Genomic DNA, 19740 nt, shown 5'->3' with positions numbered 1-19740 from the left:
ATCAAGGATTTATCAATTGGTACAATATATTATTTTAAACAAGATGGCAGCCTCCATGAAGTTGTAACAACAAAACGTAGGATGAACGTGTTTAGGACGTGTAGAATACAGGCGTTATTGATTTATTGTTTCTTAACGGAGATGCCACGATAAAAACATACAGAATGTAATACAAAAATTTACGTTAAAAAGCTTACTAAAAGAAAGAAAGAAATGTTTAATAATAATGTAATAGTAATTTCTATGTTGAACAGTTACAGTTTTCCTCCTTTGCAGTAGAGACCCTACGTAGGGAGCAGGTCAACTCGCCCCAGCTGTTGGTCAACTCATATCATTACCATTTTATTAATTTATATACCAATATTTTAAGCAATAATGTGCATTAAATATTGTTGAATATGCACATTAGTCGGAGTCCAAAAGCCTTGCCTGGAAATAAGGGACAAACTCACAAATATCATTAAAATAGGCTTGACAGTTCATTGTAACATTATCATTGTTTATTTATCCGATATTAGGATCTCACTAATATAAAACCATTTAATAAGTGGTCGTAATAGCAGAGTTTCACAGTAATATTAATATAAAAATTACACCAAAGTTGTAGACATCCATTTTTAATTTTGTCACAATTATTTACAGACAGTAAAGTTTGAGGCGAGTTGTCCAAACACTGAGGCAAATTGGTTTTGGGGCAAGTTGACCAGCATTCCCCTGGCCTACGTATATATTATTGTAATCTGTTCCAATTTGAAAAGCTGACTATTAGTTCAGAATTTGCTGCTGATAATTATATAGGCTGGTCATGATCACATTCAAATTATTATTTCTAATAAACTTACATGTAAATTCTTTTTCTGCGTTCAAGCTGTAGTTGATCATGCATTAGATTTGGAGTCCGGTTGTGGTGATAAAAAGCGCTGTCTCTGTCAAGTCTTCTTTGGAACCCCAAAGCTTGACAGCCAGTGTTGCTCCGTTCAGCAAGTGCTTTATCCTGGCTTCATTGTAGAGGGGGCAGAATTGCAGGATGTGCTCTGGGGACTGTGGTCCTGTTTGACATGGACTTTCATCAGTGTCTGCCAGTTTCAGGCGGTACATATGGGATACATGTAAATTCAAATCATCAATTGTTTATAAGTAAAACACATACATAGGATTCAGAATCAGGCTAAAACGGTGCTACTACCAAAATGGAACTAATTTGGTTATAATGGCACCTGAATGTTTTGGCGAAACGAAACCTTTGGCTATAAATGATATAAATTTATTTCTAACGCACATTCTCAGTTAATTAATGTTAATGGTTACTATATTTTTCGAAAATAACTAACTTAGGTAATGACATCCCCCAGGGGCCAGTTATTGCCAATAATTAACTAATTAACTAATGTGCAGTAGCTTCCTATATTTGTTTTTTGGACAGAAGCAAATATATTAAATAATCTCCATAATTTAGATGTACACCAATCTAAATTGCCCCCAATATTCAAACAACCCCCCTTTGGTCCTGATTGATATAACTGACATTTGTCGGAGGTGGTGATCAGGATAGATGTGCTTGAACCTTCAGTGGATACTGGCAGTAAATAGTTTTGGTTGTTTGGAAAAGCTGAACATTGTTTTATTGAGCAAATTGTATTGATTCTGGTTCTGTTTTAGTTAGGGTCTCCACGAGTACTCGAGTACTCGGGCATGGGTCGAGTCTAGCAAGATTCGAGTCCATTCACAGGACTCGAGTACAAGGTGGAATACAGTGATCAGCTATAATATAATGGACAATATAGGACAATAATGTTAGCAGTAGATAATCAACAATATAAGTTAAACAATTATTATATGATCATGCGCTTGTTTCTCTTTTTAAACCGCCGTCCATCCGTCGCAACACTTCTAAATGCAATACAATGGCATGATTTGGCATCCATGTTCAACGCTGGAATTAAGATGTATAATGCTAGTATTTTACTTTATTCCTTTATATCATCATTATCTGGTGTAAGTATCGGGTACTCAGGTCTGAGTCAAGTTTGACCTTGGAGTACTCGAGTCCAACATTTTGGACTCGTGGAGGCCCTAGTTTTAGTCATACATTTTGAAATATTTGGTGTCATATCAGCCAACACTAGGTTTTGTTTTGTCCAATTTGGATCCGTTTGAATCGCTTGGGGCCTTTTTGGCACGGTGCCTTTTTCACTATAACCTCATACATACATATGTAATCACTAGTCATATCATCCTTATATATGCAGTTAAGTAGCATAATTATTCAGGGCTAGCAGATTTTGAAAACAATTGGTGAATTTTATTTTAATTTGGTAAAAATATTTCATTTACATAATATTATGTAATTGATATTTTGTTGAAAATAACAGATTTTTAGCAATTTTTTAATTTTAATAAATACATTGTACTTGTATCATTGTATTGTATAAGGTCCAATATTCATTTGGGTTAAAATTTCTTGCAGGCACTAAATATAACAGTTTCTCAGACATTAGCATGTTCCAGATTATTTCCAACTGTTAAAATAACAAAAGAAAACATTGCATTTTGTGCTAGTCCTGTTTCTTGTTGTAGATACAAGTACATGTATAATATACATGAAAATTCCACTTGACACGGGCAGTCAATTGGGCAATTGGAAATTTTACCTATTTAATATACAGGTATTTACACTAGCAGTCAAGGTCAAGGATACTGTGTGTGCTTTTGCTGTATAGTTAACAGTAGTATAAATCCTCTTAAATTATGGGGACAGGGCTGATCAAGATTTATCTGCCCCTGTTTGGGATAAGAGGAACATTATTATACCTGATGGTGGTTCGACTGACAATATAAACAAAATACTTGTATATATTGTGAACCCATGGCAGGTAACAATGACAGTCATTTACAATGTAGCTATTTATTTTAGTGCTAGTAATTGCTAATAAATTCTACATACATTCACATGTACATGTATACAATGTAGCTATTTATTTTAGTGCTAGTAATTGCTAATAAATTCTACATACATTCACTTGTACATATATACAATGTAGCTATTTATTTTAATGCAAGTAATTGCTGATAAATTCTACATACATTCACGTGTACATTTATACAAACATGTACTATGTTCATACAGTATCTTATTTTAATTAATTTATAAATAATTTAAACCTGTAAACAGAGTAGTATGTTTTTAATATTTAAACACTGGGAATAAAATATTTAGATGATTAAAACAACCCCCCCCCCCCCCCCCCCCCCCCCCCCCCCCCCCCCCCCCCACATATCAAGGCTAGGTCTGGCACTCATCAATTGCGAATTTTAAAAACAATTGGCAAATTTTATTAAATATAACAGTTTCTCAGACATTAGCATGTTCCAGATGATTTCCAACTGTTAAAATAACAAAAGAAAACATTGCATTTTGTGCTAGTCCTGTTTCTTGTTGTAGATACAAGTACATGTATAATATACATGAAAATTCCACTTGGCACAGGCAGTCAATTGGGCAGTTGGAAATTTTACCTATTTAATATACAGGTATTTACACTAGCAGTCAAGGTCAAGAATATTGTGCATGCTTTTGCTGTATAGTTAACAGTAGTATAAATCCTCTTAAATTATGGGGACAGGGCTGATCAAGATTTATCTGCCCCTGTTTGGGATAAGAGGAACATTATTATACCTGATGGTGGTTCGACTGACAATATAAACAAAATACTTGTATATATTTTGAATCCATGGCAGGTAACAATGACAGTCATTTACAATGTAGCTATTTATTTTAGTGCTAGTAATTGCTAATAAATTCTACATACATTCACTTGTACATATATACAAACATGTACTATGTTCATACAGTGTCTTATTTTAATTAATTTATAAATAATTTAAACTTGTAAACAGAGGAGTATGTTTTTAATATTTAAACACTCAGAATAAAATATTTAGATGATTAACCCCCCCCCCCCCCCCACATCAAGGCTAGCTTTGGCACTCATCAATTGCGAATTTTAAAAACAATTGGCAAATTTTATTAAATATAACAGTTTCTCAGACATTAGCATGTTCCAGATGATTTCCAACGGTTAAAATAGCAAAAGAAAACATAGCATTTTGTGCTAGTCCTGTTTCTTGTTGTAGATACAAGTACAGGTATAATATACATGAAAATTCCACTTGGCACAGGCAGTCAATTGGGCAATTGGAAATTTTACCTATTTAGTATACAGGTATTTATACTAGCAGTCAAGGTCAAGGATACTGTGTGTGCTTTTGCTGTATAGTTAACAGTAGTATAAATCCTCTTAAATTATGGGGACAGGGCTGATCAAGATTTATCTGCCCCTGTTTGGGATAAGAGGAACATTATTATACCTGATGGTGGTTCGACTGACAATATAAACAAAATACTTGTATATATTGTGAACCCATGGCAGGTAACAATGACAGTCATTTACAATGTAGCTATTTATTTTAGTGCTAGTAATTGCTAATAAATTCTACATACATTCACATGTACATGTATACAATGTAGCTATTTATTTTAGTGCTAGTAATTGCTAATAAATTCTACATACATTCACGTGTACATGTATACAATGTAGTTATTTATTTTAGTGCTAGTAATTGTTAATAAATTCTACATACATTCACTTGTACATATATACAATGTAGCTATTTATTTTAATGCAAGTAATTGCTGATAAATTCTACATACATTCACGTGTACATTTATACAAACATGTACTATGTTCACACAGTGTCTTATTTTAATTAATTTATAAATAATTTAAACCTGTAAACAGAGGAGTATGTTTTTAATATTTAAACACTGGGAATAAAATATTTAGATGATTAAAACAACAACACCCCCCCCCCCCCCCCCACATCAAGGCTAGGTCTGGCACTCATCAATTGCGAATTTTAAAAACAATTGGCAAATTTTATTAAATATAACAGTTTCTCAGACATTAGCATGTTCCAGATGATTTCCAACTGTTAAAATAACAAAAGAAAACATTGCATTTTGTGCTAGTCCTGTTTCTTGTTGTAGATACAAGTACATGTATAATATACATGAAAATTCCACTTGGCACAGGCAGTCAATTGGGCAGTTGGAAATTTTACCTATTTAATATACAGGTATTTACACTAGCAGTCAAGGTCAAGAATATTGTGCATGCTTTTGCTGTATAGTTAACAGTAGTATAAATCCTCTTAAATTATGGGGACAGGGCTGATCAAGATTTATCTGCCCCTGTTTGGGATAAGAGGAACATTATTATACCTGATGGTGGTTCGACTGACAATATAAACAAAATACTTGTATATATTGTGAACCCATGGCAGGTAACAATGACAGTCATTTACAATGTAGCTATTTATTTTAGTGCTAGTAATTGTTAATAAATTCTACATACATTCACGTGTACATGTATACAATGTAGCTATTTATTTTAGTGCTAGTAATTGCAGATATAATTAATTTATAATTTAAACCTGTAAACAGAGGAGTATGTTTTTAATATTTAAACACTGGGAATAAAATATTTAGATGATTAAAACAACAACCCCACATCAAGGCTAGCTCTGGCACTCATCAATTGTGAATTTTAAAAACAATTGGCAAATTTTATTTTAATTTGGCAAATAAATTTCATGTAATAATTGTTATTTTTATTAGATAGTAACTGGGTGTTTGTAATTTTTGAAGTTTGAATCTTGTAGATGATTTGGTGAAATTTTCTGCTTATTCAGAGCTAGCCCTGCACATTAATTTTGTTTTCTTCCTCGGTGGCGTCGTGGTTAGGCCATCGGTCTACAGGCTGGTAGGTACTGGGTTCGGATACCAGTCGAGGCATGGGATTTTTAATCCCGATACCGACTCCAAACCCTAAGTGAGTGCTCCGCAAGGCTCAATGGGTAGGTGTAAATCACTTGCACTGACCAGTGATCCATAACTGGTTCAACAAAGGCCTGGTTTGTGCTATCCTGCCTGTGGGAAGTACAAATAAAAGATTCCTTGCTGCTAATCGGAAAGAGTAGCCTATGTAGGTGCAACAGCGGGTTTCCTCTCAAGATCTGTGTGGTCCTTAACCATATGTCTGACAGTATATAACCGTAAATAAAATGTGTTGAGTGCATCGTTAAATAAAACATTTCTTTCTTTCTTTATTTTATTCCTGAAATGTTACCATATTTACTTACACTCTACAAGCCTCTGAAAATTGCAAGCGCATTGCTTGTGTAAGTATAGTTTGCGTAACCCATTTTTCGCTCGCGCATTTGATTTATGACATCATTTACATGTTCATGATGGGTTACATTAAAAACGAAATGGGTTACCTGAATTGTTTTTGGCATAACCCATAAATGGTTTACGCAAATGTTTAATTTTCAGAGGCCTGATCTACAATTACAAATGTGTCACAATCAAAATCAGATTTTATAAAACCTGTTAAAATGGTGGTGAGACTCGCACACACTATATTTAAGAGGGGCACACACAATATTTTTGGTTTATAAAATCAAACGTAAATGTTTTGGGCCTTAAGTGAAGGAGGGTACAGCCATCCCACCACCTCCAAGTTGTACAGGCTTGGCATATACATGAAAGGTACCTGTACATTTGGTCAGTTGACTATATTTGTTGATGGCAAATACATGTACACACAAGCATAATAAAACTGTACTTTTTTTTTTTTTTTTTTTTTTTCAGTGTTTACTTATTCTTACTTTGATGTGACTTTAAAAAATCCAGACAGTATCGTTAACTATATGACTGTACTACGAGTATGTCTGGTACACCAAAGAAACGGAGAAATGATTTCGATGAAGCTGATGAACCTGAACATGGTCTAGCAAAACATTCACATCGACATAAGAAAAAGAAACATAAAGATCGGAAACACAAATATGCAGATCCAGAGTCTAGAAGCAGTGCCAAAACAGATCACAGCCTCAAGAGTAGAGAGCATCTTCATTCAGTCGGGGAACGGTCAGAACACAAAGACAGAACTGACGTTTACGCCAGTCGATATGGTACAGACAAGACAGAACATAGAGAGAGAACTGAATTTCACTGTGGTCGGTATGGTAGTTCAGGTAGTTCTGTTCGTGATAAGGAAGAATATTACAAATCTAAAAATATTTCACAGATTAAAATGGAACATGAGGAGGGTGAGACGTCTTCTACAAATTATGTGTCCAGTATTAAATCTGAAAAAAATGATGTAGACGGAGATTTACGTGAACATCACAGGAGATCCTATGAGACAAAATATGAAAGTTACAAGTGCCAGACAGAAATTGTTAAATCTGAAGAAAGAACAGAACTAAAAGTGAAGGAGGAGGCACATTCATCTGATTCTGAATCGGAGTCGGAGTTAGACTTCAATTTTGACTTTACTCAGTATAAATCTGATCTGATCAAAATCTTCTTCCGAGATCAAAATTTTATTAAAAGGTAACAGTATATGTCGGGGGTGAGACGTAGCCCAGTGGTAAAGCTCTCATTTGATATGCGGTCGGTTTGGGATCAATACCCGTCTGTGGTCCCAATGAGCTATTTCTCATTCAAGCCAGTGCACCACGACTGGTATATCAAAGACTGTGGTATGTACTATCCTGTCTGTGGGAAGGTGCATATAAAAGATCCCTAGCTACTAATGGAAAAATGTCTATTATCTTTGAAAGTTGGAGGCTGTGAGAAGCAAGTAGGCGGCTATATCTTCCGAGCACAGTGAGCAAAGTTGCATCAAAAAGGTTAACAAATAATGTGCTAATACATATTATAAAATGTTAATTTCCATTTTAACTTTATGGATAATTCTGTCTTGTGTTCCAGACATATTAAATTTATTAAAAAAAAAAAAAATTAAAGTGCTAAAAAAAATGTAATTAATATATTGCAAATATGTATACTTAGTCTAGTACTAGTTCCTGTGAAATAATTACTAAGTTTTCATTTTGCAGAGGTACCCAAGAGTATGAAGATTTCTGGTTATTTGTTGTCAAGTATCTTGATTTTCAAAGAAAAAAGAAGTCAAAGCAAGTAAAAGGTAATGTGTACATGCATGCTGTACATACATGTATACGTACAGATATACGGGCATTTGCTGTGGAGGGGGCCAGGGCCCAGTGGTAAAGTGCTCACCAGATGCGCAGTCTATCTAGGATCTATCCCCATTGGTGGGCCCGTTGGGCTATTTCTCGTTTTCACTAAAGAAATTGTGGAGGTGGGTGGGATGTAGCCCAGTGGTAAAGCATTCGCTTGATGTGCAGTCGGTTTGGGGTTGATCCCCATCGGTGGGCCCATTGGGCTATTTCTCGTTCCAGCCAGTGCACCACGACTGGCATATCAAAGGTTGTGGTATGTGCTATCCTGTCTGTGGGATGGTGTATATAAAAGAACCCTTGCTGGTAATGAAAAAATGTAGCAGGTTTCTTCTCTAAGACTATTTGTCAGAATTACCAATTGTTTGACATTGAATAGCCGATGATGAATTAATCAATGTGCTCTAATGGTGTCGTTAAACAAAATAAACATTTTGTTTTGCTGTGGAGGTGAAAGTTTGGTGGGAGTGGTTGCAGTTGTCTTCCCCTGGATGAAAACTGTAATTTGTTTTATGCAACCGCAATTAAGTGTACATGCAGGTAAAATCAAATTCATTGTGTACTCTAGGAACTTGTCTCAAAGAAACCACTTGAATATTAAGCATGTTGATGTCCCACTCCTCTCCCCACCCTTAGAAGCAAATCCAGTATATGTCTGTGGTAATGTTAAAACATTAAGTATTAGTTACAGTAACTGAAATGGACTTCACCAGAAAAGGCGAACAATCACATGGTGTTTCAAATAAAATTTATTAAGATTTTTATTGCAGGGCGATCAATTTACAGCTCTCCTAAAATATTACATGCAGAGCTCGAAACAGCCTGTGGCCAGGTTGCCAGATGCGACCAATGTCTCATTTGGGTGACTTAAATATAAAAAATAATGGTGTTAGTCGGCCAAATAATATTATTGGGTCAATCTTCTTTAGAGTGAACATATGAACCACTATTAACATTTATATTGCATACATATTTATTCCACATTAAAATCTTGCTCGTGGTTCATGGTTCGCTTACTGTAATTTGCCAACATCCATTATTATTTTGGGGGCCACCATGTTTTTTGGTGAGTTTCGAGCCCTGTACATGCGAGTGTTGATGGAAGTGTGAGTGATCTTTCATCTTTCCTGGCAAACACTACATATTATTATCCATATGGTTCAACATAACCGAGTTAATAATAATCATATGAAGCACACGTGTACTAACAAGTGTAATGACATAATTTTGGGAAGCGACGTCATAACATGACGGTGCTTCTCCAGTCCTAGCTCAGACTGTGCATTTGAAATATGACGTCATTTTGTAGTCTCCTTCTAGTTGTGGCTGAAACATTTTGATTTGGGTCTTGTTATTCATAAAGAAAATAACAATAATAATATGAATAATAAAGAAATTATTACACTCGTGTGTGAGTCGTACTTAATTTACGAAACTCGTGTCACGATTCATGTATTACCCTCGCTCTCGCTCTGACAATACAATAATCCTGACACTTGTGTGTGAGTCGTACTTAATTTACGAAACTCGTGTCGGGATTCATGTATTACCCTAGCTCTCGCTCTGACAATACAATAATCCTGACACTTGTGTGTGAGTCGTACTTAATTTACGAAACTCGTGTCACGATTCATGTATTACCCTCGCTCTCGCTCTGACAATACAATAATCCTGACACTTGTGTGTGAGTCGTACTTAATTTACGAAACTCGTGTCACGATTCATGTATTACCCTCGCTCTCGCTCTGACAATACAATAATCCTGACACTTGTGTGTGAGTCGTACTTAATTTACGAAACTCGTGTCACGATTCATGTATTACCCTCGCTCTCGCTCTGACAATACAATAATCCTGACACTTGTTTCGTAACATCAGTACGACACACACACTTGTATAATAATCTATATATTATTTAGTTTTAGTGCATATTGAATAATGATTTCTTTATATTGTATTGCTTATAGGTACTGGTGGTATGGTTTTAGGGGGAATGTTTGTTTTTTAATCAATATTTTATTTGAAACTTGTATGTCTGTCATTGACTGTATTCAACATATTTCTGGTATCTTTCAGGATCTCATGCCGTCCAGAACCCACCCTCCAGTGGTGAACTGGGACTTCCACAGCGCTATGACAACCGGTACAGAATCAATATGTCATTGGTCAGCAAGAATGTTGACCTGTTTCTCAAGAAAGGTCGACTGGTGGGTAAGTATCGTTTGTTGGTTGTTGTAAATGAGATAAGAGATTTATTGTGGCAATTGTATAGTTCATTTTCTGACCATACGGAAATAAAATGTTTCCTTCCTTCCTCACTTTCTTTTGTCACAACCAAATATCAAACTAGGTTAGATATTCAAACTCTATAATTTATAAAATGTTAATATATATTGATAAACAAATAATCCTTTCATTTCCTTCTTTAATTTTTAAAGTTTTTCTTGTCATTTATAGTTGTGCCCAAAATCTGGAGACTTTAACATTAAGACAGTTTCATACAAATTTTATGAAGCAGTTTAGCTTTTATTAAAGTCTGAACTTTTAAAATGTTTGAGGATGAATTTATGAATCCTGTTTTTCTTAGATGTAGGTATTTTAAGTGTGGTAAATGTATGTAGTCAGCGTTTCTGGCAGAAAGAAATTTTTGGGTATGGCACTAAAGAATTGAATGCAACCACAGTCAACAGTGGGTATGGGTGCCATCCCTCTGAAAGAAAATGGGTTAACTTTAGGCTTAGGGTTAAGAAAATCATACAGTAATGATAAGAGTAATTAAATTTGTCAAAAAGTTAACTTAAAAAATATAATCTGCCAAAACATTTGGGTATGGTGCCATACCTGTTTTACCCTTTGGCAGAAACCCAGACATGGCACCATACCTGTTTTACCCTCTGGCAGAAACCCAGACATGGCACCATACCTGTTTTACCCTCTGGCAGAAACCCAGACATGGCGCCATACCTGTTTTACCCTCTGGCAGAAACCCAGACATGGCGCCATACCTGTTTTACCCTTTGGCAGAAACCCAGACATGGCACCATACCTGTTTTACCCTCTGGCAGAAACCCAGACATGGCGCCATACCTGTTTTACCCTCTGGCAGAAACCCAGACATGGCGCCATACCTGTTTTACCCTTTGGCAGAAACCCAGACATGGCACCATACCTGTTGTACCCTCTGGCAGAAACCCAGACATGGCGCCATACCTGTTTTACCCTTTGGCAGAAACCCAGACATGGCACCATACCTGTTTTACCCTCTGGCAGAAACCCAGACATGGCACCATACCTGTTTTACCCTCTGGCAGAAACCCAGACATGGCGCCATACCTGTTTTACCCTCTGGCAGAAACCCAGACATGGCGCCATACCTGTTTTACCCTCTGGCAGAAACCCAGACATGGCGCCATACCTGTTTTACCCTCTGGCAGAAACCCAGACATGGCACCATACCTGTTTTACCCTCTGGCAGAAACCCTGGTAGTTACAAGCATGTATGCTTTGTAAGTTTGGCCCATTACCGTATCATTTACCATTTGTAACTAATAATTATATCATATTCTTTATGATGTTTGTGGTATATATAAAGTGCTTTTTTTTATTACAGATTATGATGTCGACAAGGCTTTGACAAGAGAAAGAGTGACACAGTTCAGAAATATATTTTTGCATTATCTGGACTTTCAACAGAAACAAAAGGTTATAATTATTATAAATGAATTTGTTTGTTATACACCCATCAATGATGGGTCGTAGTATGGTATGACATTGTCCGTCCGTCTGTTAACCTTTTCTTATCTGGACCATATCTTGCATACAGATGCATACAGGACCATCAAACCTCACATGTAGGAACAACTTGGGATGGCGGTGTGTCACGTTCTGTTACTAGGTCACTGTGACTTACTTTTCATGGTCTACTGCACATAACAGTAAATCCTTGTTTAGATCATATCTTGCATACTGATGCATAAAGGACCATCAGACCACATGTTGGAACAACTTGGGATGGTGGTTGGTCTAAAATAAAGTGTTCATCAAAATTTCACATAATTAAGACTTGAATCATACCTGTAATATATTCATTAATATAGATATGGTTTTCCATCAAACTCCTGATGGGCGTACCTGACCCGTTACTCTTGTTAACTACTCTAAAACCTCTTGTTAGCTGTGTTATTATTTATTAAATTTGTTTTATGAAATTATACTATTCACACCCACACCTTCCAAATCCTTTTGAATTCATAGCCATAAGAGGGGCAGGACGCAGCCCAGTGTAAAGTATGTGCTTGATGCGCATTCGGTCTGGGATCGATCCCCGTCGGTGGGCTCATTGGGCTGTTTCTCGTTCCAGCCAGTGCACCACGACTAGCATATCAAATGCCGTGGTATGTACTACCATGTCTGTGGGATGGTGCATATAAAAGATCCCTTGCTGCTAATCGAAAAGAGTAGCCGATGAAGTGGCGACAGTAGGTTTCCTCTCTCAATATCTGTATGGTCCTTAACCATACGTCTGACACCATATAACTGTAAATAAAAATGTGTTGAGTGCGTCGTTAAATAAAACATTTCCTTCCTTTCCTTCATAGCCAGAAGATGGTAATGAACATTTTAATTATTTCATTGGATGCCTCGTTTTAATAAATTGATGCATAAGAGTATAATATTAGATGGTCCATGTTTTGACTTCTCTTGCTGTAGTTAAACAAGATAAAGAAGATTCAGAAAGACCAGAGAAACCTGCCGATATTTCAGTACAAACAGATGATTGTTGGGATGATTCGACGTCACCAGATTGTTGTTGTGGCTGGAGATACAGGCTGTGGGAAGTCAACACAGGTTTGTATTGCATAGAAAGAAAAGGAATCTTTGTATAGTAACAACCAGGTGCATTTTTAAAATATGACGATGGTGTCTAACATTTGGATGTTTTTTTAGACTTGGTTGAGTGAGATAGAGTAGTGTTTTCCCTAGCTTGTTTTAGCATGGTGCAGCACCATGCCTCAATAGTCTAGCACCATCTTGCCTTAATCAGCACCATGCTGCCCTGAGATTAATCAAGCCTTTTTCAATAATTAATTCTAAAATTGCCTTTATAAAACACTGAAAAAGGTATTATTAATTAATAAAATACGCCTTTATATCTTTTGTCATTCATTTATTAAAGCAAGCACATAAATTACATTAATGTTTATTTCAATTAATTTTTGTGTATTTTTAATGAAAAACAAGTGCCGTGAAAATGCCCCAAAAGTGTTTGGTCTACCATGCCTTGCCAGATTTCTAGGGAAATCACTAGAGAGGAACATAGGGTATGGTAATATACAGTCTTCTCCAGTTAAAAACAAAATGGATACTTTTAAATTAGACTCTTTTTGATGGGATTTGTTTTCTAAATTCCTTCCCACCTGGGAAATTATAGGAATGATTCTTTACTGACTCCCATATTTCTGAAGGTATCGTAGCACTACGATATCATAAAACCACTGTATTCTGTGGCATATGTCAGTGTGACGGCATAGCCTATGGTGGTTTTGTGATATCGTAGTGCTAAAATACATGTAGCTTCAAAACTCTGTAGCCTGTACATTACATGTTTTGTTAAACTGTAGCTATACTCCCCAAGTGTCTTGTGATATCATAATTTATCAGCACGAGTTGATAAAAGTATGAAATCCAAGGCTTGCGGAGGATTTTTATACTTTTATCAATGAGTGCTGATAAATTATAATATCACAAGACACGAGGGAGGTATTCTTTTTTTTATCATCCATTATCATTCTTTTCATTTGCGACAATTGTAAACAATGTCAGTAATGTGGGTTGAATGTCACTATATTTGGCAGCGATAGACTTGTTAACTAGCAAAATGACAGTGGCGTGACGTCACTAATGAGAGGGTTTAACACTGAAACACGGTGACATAACAAAAGAAGCGATATCTCCTAGGAGAATATCGCAGGAGATATCACAAATTATAGTGCCAGCGATATCTCGTACGTATGGCTATTTTGACACTTGATTGAGTGCAAAAGGCAGAGAGTTAACCTGCTATTACCATTATGATACAGGTTGTTCCTTCAAAAAACCCAGCACTTGTATGCACTTTCCTTTTAGACATGACAGTAGTCTTTGATGTGCTGTTATTGGAGCACTGTTTGGGACAGGAAAACCACAGTCCATCAAGGGGGGTGGGGGGGGGGGGTTGTTCCTTTGACCCATTGCACATGCAAGGCTAGCTCTGGATGTGTAGAAAATTTTGCTAAATTATCCATTAAACTTCAAACATTGCAGAAACCCACCATTATTTTCCACAAAGTATTAATCATTACATTAAAATAAAATTCACCAGTCGTATTTAAAATTCACAGTTGGCGAGTGGCAGTAGCCCTGCACATGAGATGATCACTCTGCATCTGCTATATCTCACCCTGCTCTGAATTGATTAGGATGAAAATGGCTTCCACGTGGTCTGCAGGGGCAGCTCATTTATGCCATGTAAAAGATCTCGAGATGCTGATCGAAACTAGTAGCCCATGGAATAACAGCAGCCGGTTTCCTCTCTTATTACTTTTTGGAGCGGAACATAGTCCAGTGGTAATGCATTCGCCTGATGCACTGTCAGTCTAGGATCGATCCCCATCTGTGGGCCCATTGGGCTGTTTCTAATTCCAGCCAGTGCACCATGACTGGTATATCAAAGTTCATGGTATGTGCTATCCTGCCTGTGGGATGGTGCATATAAAAGATAATAAATCAATGTGGTGTTGTTAAATTAAAAAAATCTTCTTTTTCCTTCCCCAAAGGGTGAGACTTTGTAGGAGTAATTGCTTCTTTAAATAATGCTACTTTTGGCGTATCCAAACTGATCTGCAGATGTCCATGTTTTAATGGTAGCCTTCACCCATTTCTTTGTTTTTTAAAAAAAAAAAAAAAATCTAATTGAATATTATTATTGAACAGTTACTATATAATATTTTCATTGTGTATGGAAGTTGCATATCAAGTGTTTCGTATTTCAATGGTAGCCTCACCACATTCTTTGCTATTTTGAAAACGAAAAAATTTGATTGAATATTATGGCAACCATGTTTTCATATGATTGAAGGTTGTATACTAGCTCTTTATTTTTTTACTCTGCTGTTAATTTCTTATGATATACCTGCTGTTAAATGGAGGCATATTCACGAGAAATTTTATCTGTCATTGACTTTTAAAATGTTTTGTCATTGTTTATAAATTATTTAAATTTAAACTATTTTCAGGTTCCCCAGTATCTGCTGGAAGGTGGTTTTGAGAACATTGCTTGCACGCAGCCACGACGAATAGCTTGCATCTCTCTGTCTAAACGTGTTGGCTATGAAACTCTGCATGAGTATGGGTCTGAAGTAGCCTATCAGGTACGCTAGTTCAAGTGTCCTGTAGCCGTACTCTGTCTAAACGAGTCAGCTACAAAGCTGCATGAGTATGGGTCTGAAGTAGCCTATCAGGTATGCTAGCTCGGGTGTCCTGTAGCCGTACTCTGTCTAAACGAGTCGGCTACGGAGGTGCATGAGTATGGGTCTGAAGTAGCGTATCAGGTACGCTAGCTCGAATGTCCTGTAGCCTTACTCTGTCTAAACGAGTCATCTACGAAGCTGCATGAGTATGGGTCTGAAGTAGCCTATCAGGAACGCTAGCTCGAATGTCCTGTAGCCTTGCTCTGTCTAAACTAGTCGGCTATGAAACTGCATGAGTATGGGTCTGAAGTAGCCTATCAGGTACGCTAGCTTGAGTATCCTGTAGCCTTGCTCTGTCTACATGAGTCGGTTTCAAAACTGCATGAGTATGGGTCTGAAGTAGCCTATCAAGGTACGTTAGCTTGAGTGTCCTGTAGCCTTGCTCTGTGTAAACAAGTCATCTACGAAATTCTGCATGAGTATGGATCTGAAGTAGCCTAACAGGTATGCTAGCTCAAGTGTCCTGTAGCCTTGCTCTGTCTAAACGAGTCAGCTATGAAACTCTGCATGAGTGTGTGTCTGAAGTAGCCTATCAGGAACGCTAGCTCGAGTGTCCTGTAGCCTTGCTCTGTCTAAACGAGTCAGCTAAGAAGCTGCATGAGTATGGGTCTGAAGTAGCCTATCAGGTATGCTAGCTTAGGTGTAGTCTTGCTCTGTTTGTATGTTGGGTAAGGGCTAAAGTGTGCTTAGTGTTATATAAACTGTTAATATAGAAATTTAGGTTGACTAATGGGTCGTTATGTACTGTGTTTAAAATAATCACAGCGTCTTAAATCTTGTGGCACAGACCTTTAGTTTTATTATCTTGGTGTTCACTTTATAACATAAAACTTAATATATATGTTTCCAACTGGTACAAATGCTACAAGAAAAAAAATCTGACACTATTGTCCGAAACAAAGAGCCAGTTTCAGATAGAAGTGTCTGGTTTATTCTTTTGTAGCATTTGTATTAGTCACTATAGTGATTTCCCTAGAAAATAGGCAAGGTATTGTAGACCAAACACTTTTGGGACATTCTCACCATTTTCATTAAAAATACATAAACATTAATTGAAATAAACATTAATGTAATTTGTGTGCTTGCTTTAATAAATGAATGGCAAACTATATAAAAGGCATATTTTATTAATTAATAATACCATTTTGGGTGTTTTATAAAGGCAATTTTAGAATTAATTATTGAAAAAGGCTTGTTTAATCTCAGGGCAGCATGGCACTGATTAAGGCAAGATGGTGCTAGACTATTGAGGCATGGTGCTGCACCATGCTAAAACAAGCTAGGGAAAACACTACACTAACATGTTCTAAGTCTAATATTATGAGTAAACTCAGAAAAGATAAAATTAAAAGTTTGTAGTGACAGATTTAGGAAAATATGTGTAATTGTGGACCATTGCAAATCTGTTTTATGGAATAATCTCTAGCCCTGATCCAACATGTAAACAGGGCATATTTAAAAGGTACTTGAGCTATAATGTCATCCCACATCGTACATTTTGAGTTTCTTCGACAAGTCGTTATGAAAGAAATCATAACTTAAGAATGCCCCTTTAGTGACCTTGCACCTCAAGGAGCCATAAATGGCTTCTGGGTATGAACACCAAGCCTTCAAGCTGATGGGGGGGGCGGGACGTAGCCCAATGGTAAATCGTCCGCTTGATGCACGGTCAGTCTGAGATCGATCCCCGGCGGTGGGCCCATTGGGCGATTTCTCGCTCCAGCCATTGCACCACAACTGGTATATCAAAGGCCGTGGTATGTATTATCCTGTCTGTGGGATGGTGCATATAAAAGATCCCTTGCTGCTAATCGAAAAGAGTAGCCCATGAAGTGGCGACAGTGGGTTTCTTCCCTCAATATCTGTGTGGTACTTAACCATATGTCTGACGCCATATAACCGTAAATAAAATGTGTTGAGTGTGACGTTAAATAAAACATTTCCTTCCTCCCTTCTTCAAGCTGATGGTGGAACCACTATACCACTAAGTCAGGTTTATAACAGTTACCGTTTACTATTAGTCCTCTACCGGTCCAACCTGAGGGGACTATAGGTTTCATCTCCGTCCTTCTGTCTGTCCGTCTGTCTGTTCCACATATAGTTTTCCAGATAATTTTTTAGAAGGCCTTGACACATTGATCTGAAATTTTGTGTAGAGCTTTATAAAGTACTGTTACAGATCAAGTTTGACTTTTATGGCGATTTACCTATTTTTGACAGAGTTATGACCTTGAACTTAGGATATGTGAACATTTGTTTCCCAGACTTTTTTTCCAGAAGGTCTTGAAATATTGAGCTGAAATTTTGTGTATAGCTTCCATGGTGATTTACTCATTTGAAGTTAGGACATGTGAAAAACAAAATTCCGGACTGGTTTTTTTTCAGAAGGCCTTGAGATATTGGGCTAAAATTGTAGGGTTAGGTAGGCGACATGTATTGCTGTAGAAGTATCTCATAATGCTTGTTAATTTTATTGTCTTGCAGGTTAGATTTGAAAAGACCAAGACAAAGGCCACAAAAGTAATTTTCTTAACAGAAGGTAACATTTACACTAAATAATTCATTTGTTATTCTATGCATAATCGGGGCGAGGCGTAGCCCAGTGGTACAGCGCTCACTTGATGCGCGGTCGGTTTGGGTTTGATCCCAGCCAGTGGGCCCATTGCGCTATTTCTCACTCCAGCCAGTGCAACACGACTGGTACATCAAAAGCCATGGTATATGCTATCCTGTCTATGGGATGGTGCATATAAAAGATCCCTTGCTGCTAATCGAAAAGAGTAGCCCATGAAGTGGCAACAGTGGGTTTCCTCTCTCAATATCTGTGTGGTTCTTAACCATATGTTTGACACCATATAACCATAAATAAAATGTGTTGAGTGCATCGTTAAATAAAACAGTTCCTTCCTTCTTCCTATGCATAATCTTTTGAAATGAAATTAATTTCTTTCTAAATAAAAATATATGATGCATGTACTGTATATAATTAATAAATAATTTAACATTTTGAATTTGAGACAGGTAATAAAAACACTATCAGAACTTATAGGGAAACAGTTGAAATTTAAATCTCATTCTGAAACAACCTCTCCTTTAATATATGTTATATAATTATGTTATTTACAGCAGCCATATGTTTTATTTTTTAGGTTTGCTTTTGCGACAGATGAGCACCGATCCTTACTTGAAGCAGTATAACGTTATAGTCATTGATGAGGCATGTATTCTGTGTAGTTGGTGTCAGCTTTGGTATATACATCCATGGTCAACAGCTGTTTACTAGTCCTCTACTGATCCAACCCTGAAATTTTGTGTATAGCTTTATCCTTTCATTCATAATACAGTAAAGTACATTTATAACGAACATGCTTATAATGAACTACTGCATAGAACGAACTGGTCGTAAAGTCCAGTTTTATCTCCCTATATATTAATGACCAACTTATGCAAATTGTATAACAAACTACTAATATAATGAACTAACTATCATGGTCCCTTCCGGTTCATTAGAAGAGTACTTTACTGTATTTATTTTCGTGCTTCTATCCAATTAAGGTTCAAGCACACTGTCCTGGGCACACACATCAGCTATCTGGGCAGTGGGTTAGTTGTTAGGTGTTTGTGGTTAGTGAGAGAAAAGAGGGTGTAGTGGTCTTAACCTACCCATTGAGTCGTTAAACTCACTCTGGGTAAGAGCCGGTACCGACCGGGCTGCGAACCCTGTACTTACTAGCCTTATGTCCGATGGCTTAACCAGGACACCACTGAGGCCAGTCAACCTACCGAGAAGAAATAAACCGAGTTTTATTGGTCGCCTTCATTCACACGTACTGGTTATAGCTTTATCATGTATTGTTACAGATCAAATTTACCCATTACCCATTTTTAACAGAGTTATGGCCCTTGAACTTAAGAGATATGAAAATTTGTTGGGTCCGATAGGGGACATGTATTGCTTTAGCAGTACTCTCAGAATGCTTGTTTTCCAAGTATTTTTATATTATGTATAGTCTTTTGCATACATCAGTGCTTATGTCTATCAATAGATTTAACAATGGCCATCTTCTGTGATAACTGGGGAAAATGTATAGCCCCTTGTTTTTATTTAAATTATATTAATATAC

At 36.8% G+C, this 19740-nt stretch overlaps 1 protein-coding gene across 1 annotated transcript in view; it reads left to right on the top strand.

Moving 5' to 3' along the window:
- Positions 1 to 45: 45 nt before the first annotated feature.
- Positions 46 to 19740, top strand: part of LOC121382267 (probable ATP-dependent RNA helicase DHX34) — a 52296-nt gene continuing 32601 nt past the window's right edge. The window contains exons 1-9 of the mRNA XM_041511827.1: positions 46 to 166; positions 6713 to 7459; positions 7969 to 8054; positions 10185 to 10319; positions 11719 to 11810; positions 12819 to 12956; positions 15383 to 15517; positions 18101 to 18155; positions 18766 to 18833. Of these exons, the coding sequence (XP_041367761.1) occupies positions 6789 to 7459; positions 7969 to 8054; positions 10185 to 10319; positions 11719 to 11810; positions 12819 to 12956; positions 15383 to 15517; positions 18101 to 18155; positions 18766 to 18833 (1380 nt within the window). The 5' untranslated portion in view covers positions 46 to 166; positions 6713 to 6788. The remainder of the gene's footprint in view (positions 167 to 6712; positions 7460 to 7968; positions 8055 to 10184; positions 10320 to 11718; positions 11811 to 12818; positions 12957 to 15382; positions 15518 to 18100; positions 18156 to 18765; positions 18834 to 19740) is intronic.

The sequence above is a fragment of the Gigantopelta aegis genome, chromosome 2, assembly GCF_016097555.1.
Source record: "Gigantopelta aegis isolate Gae_Host chromosome 2, Gae_host_genome, whole genome shotgun sequence".
Lineage (NCBI taxonomy): Eukaryota > Metazoa > Mollusca > Gastropoda > Neomphalida > Peltospiridae > Gigantopelta > Gigantopelta aegis.
The sequence above is the reverse complement of the archived record's forward strand: the minus strand, read 5'-3'. Positions and strand labels throughout refer to the sequence as shown.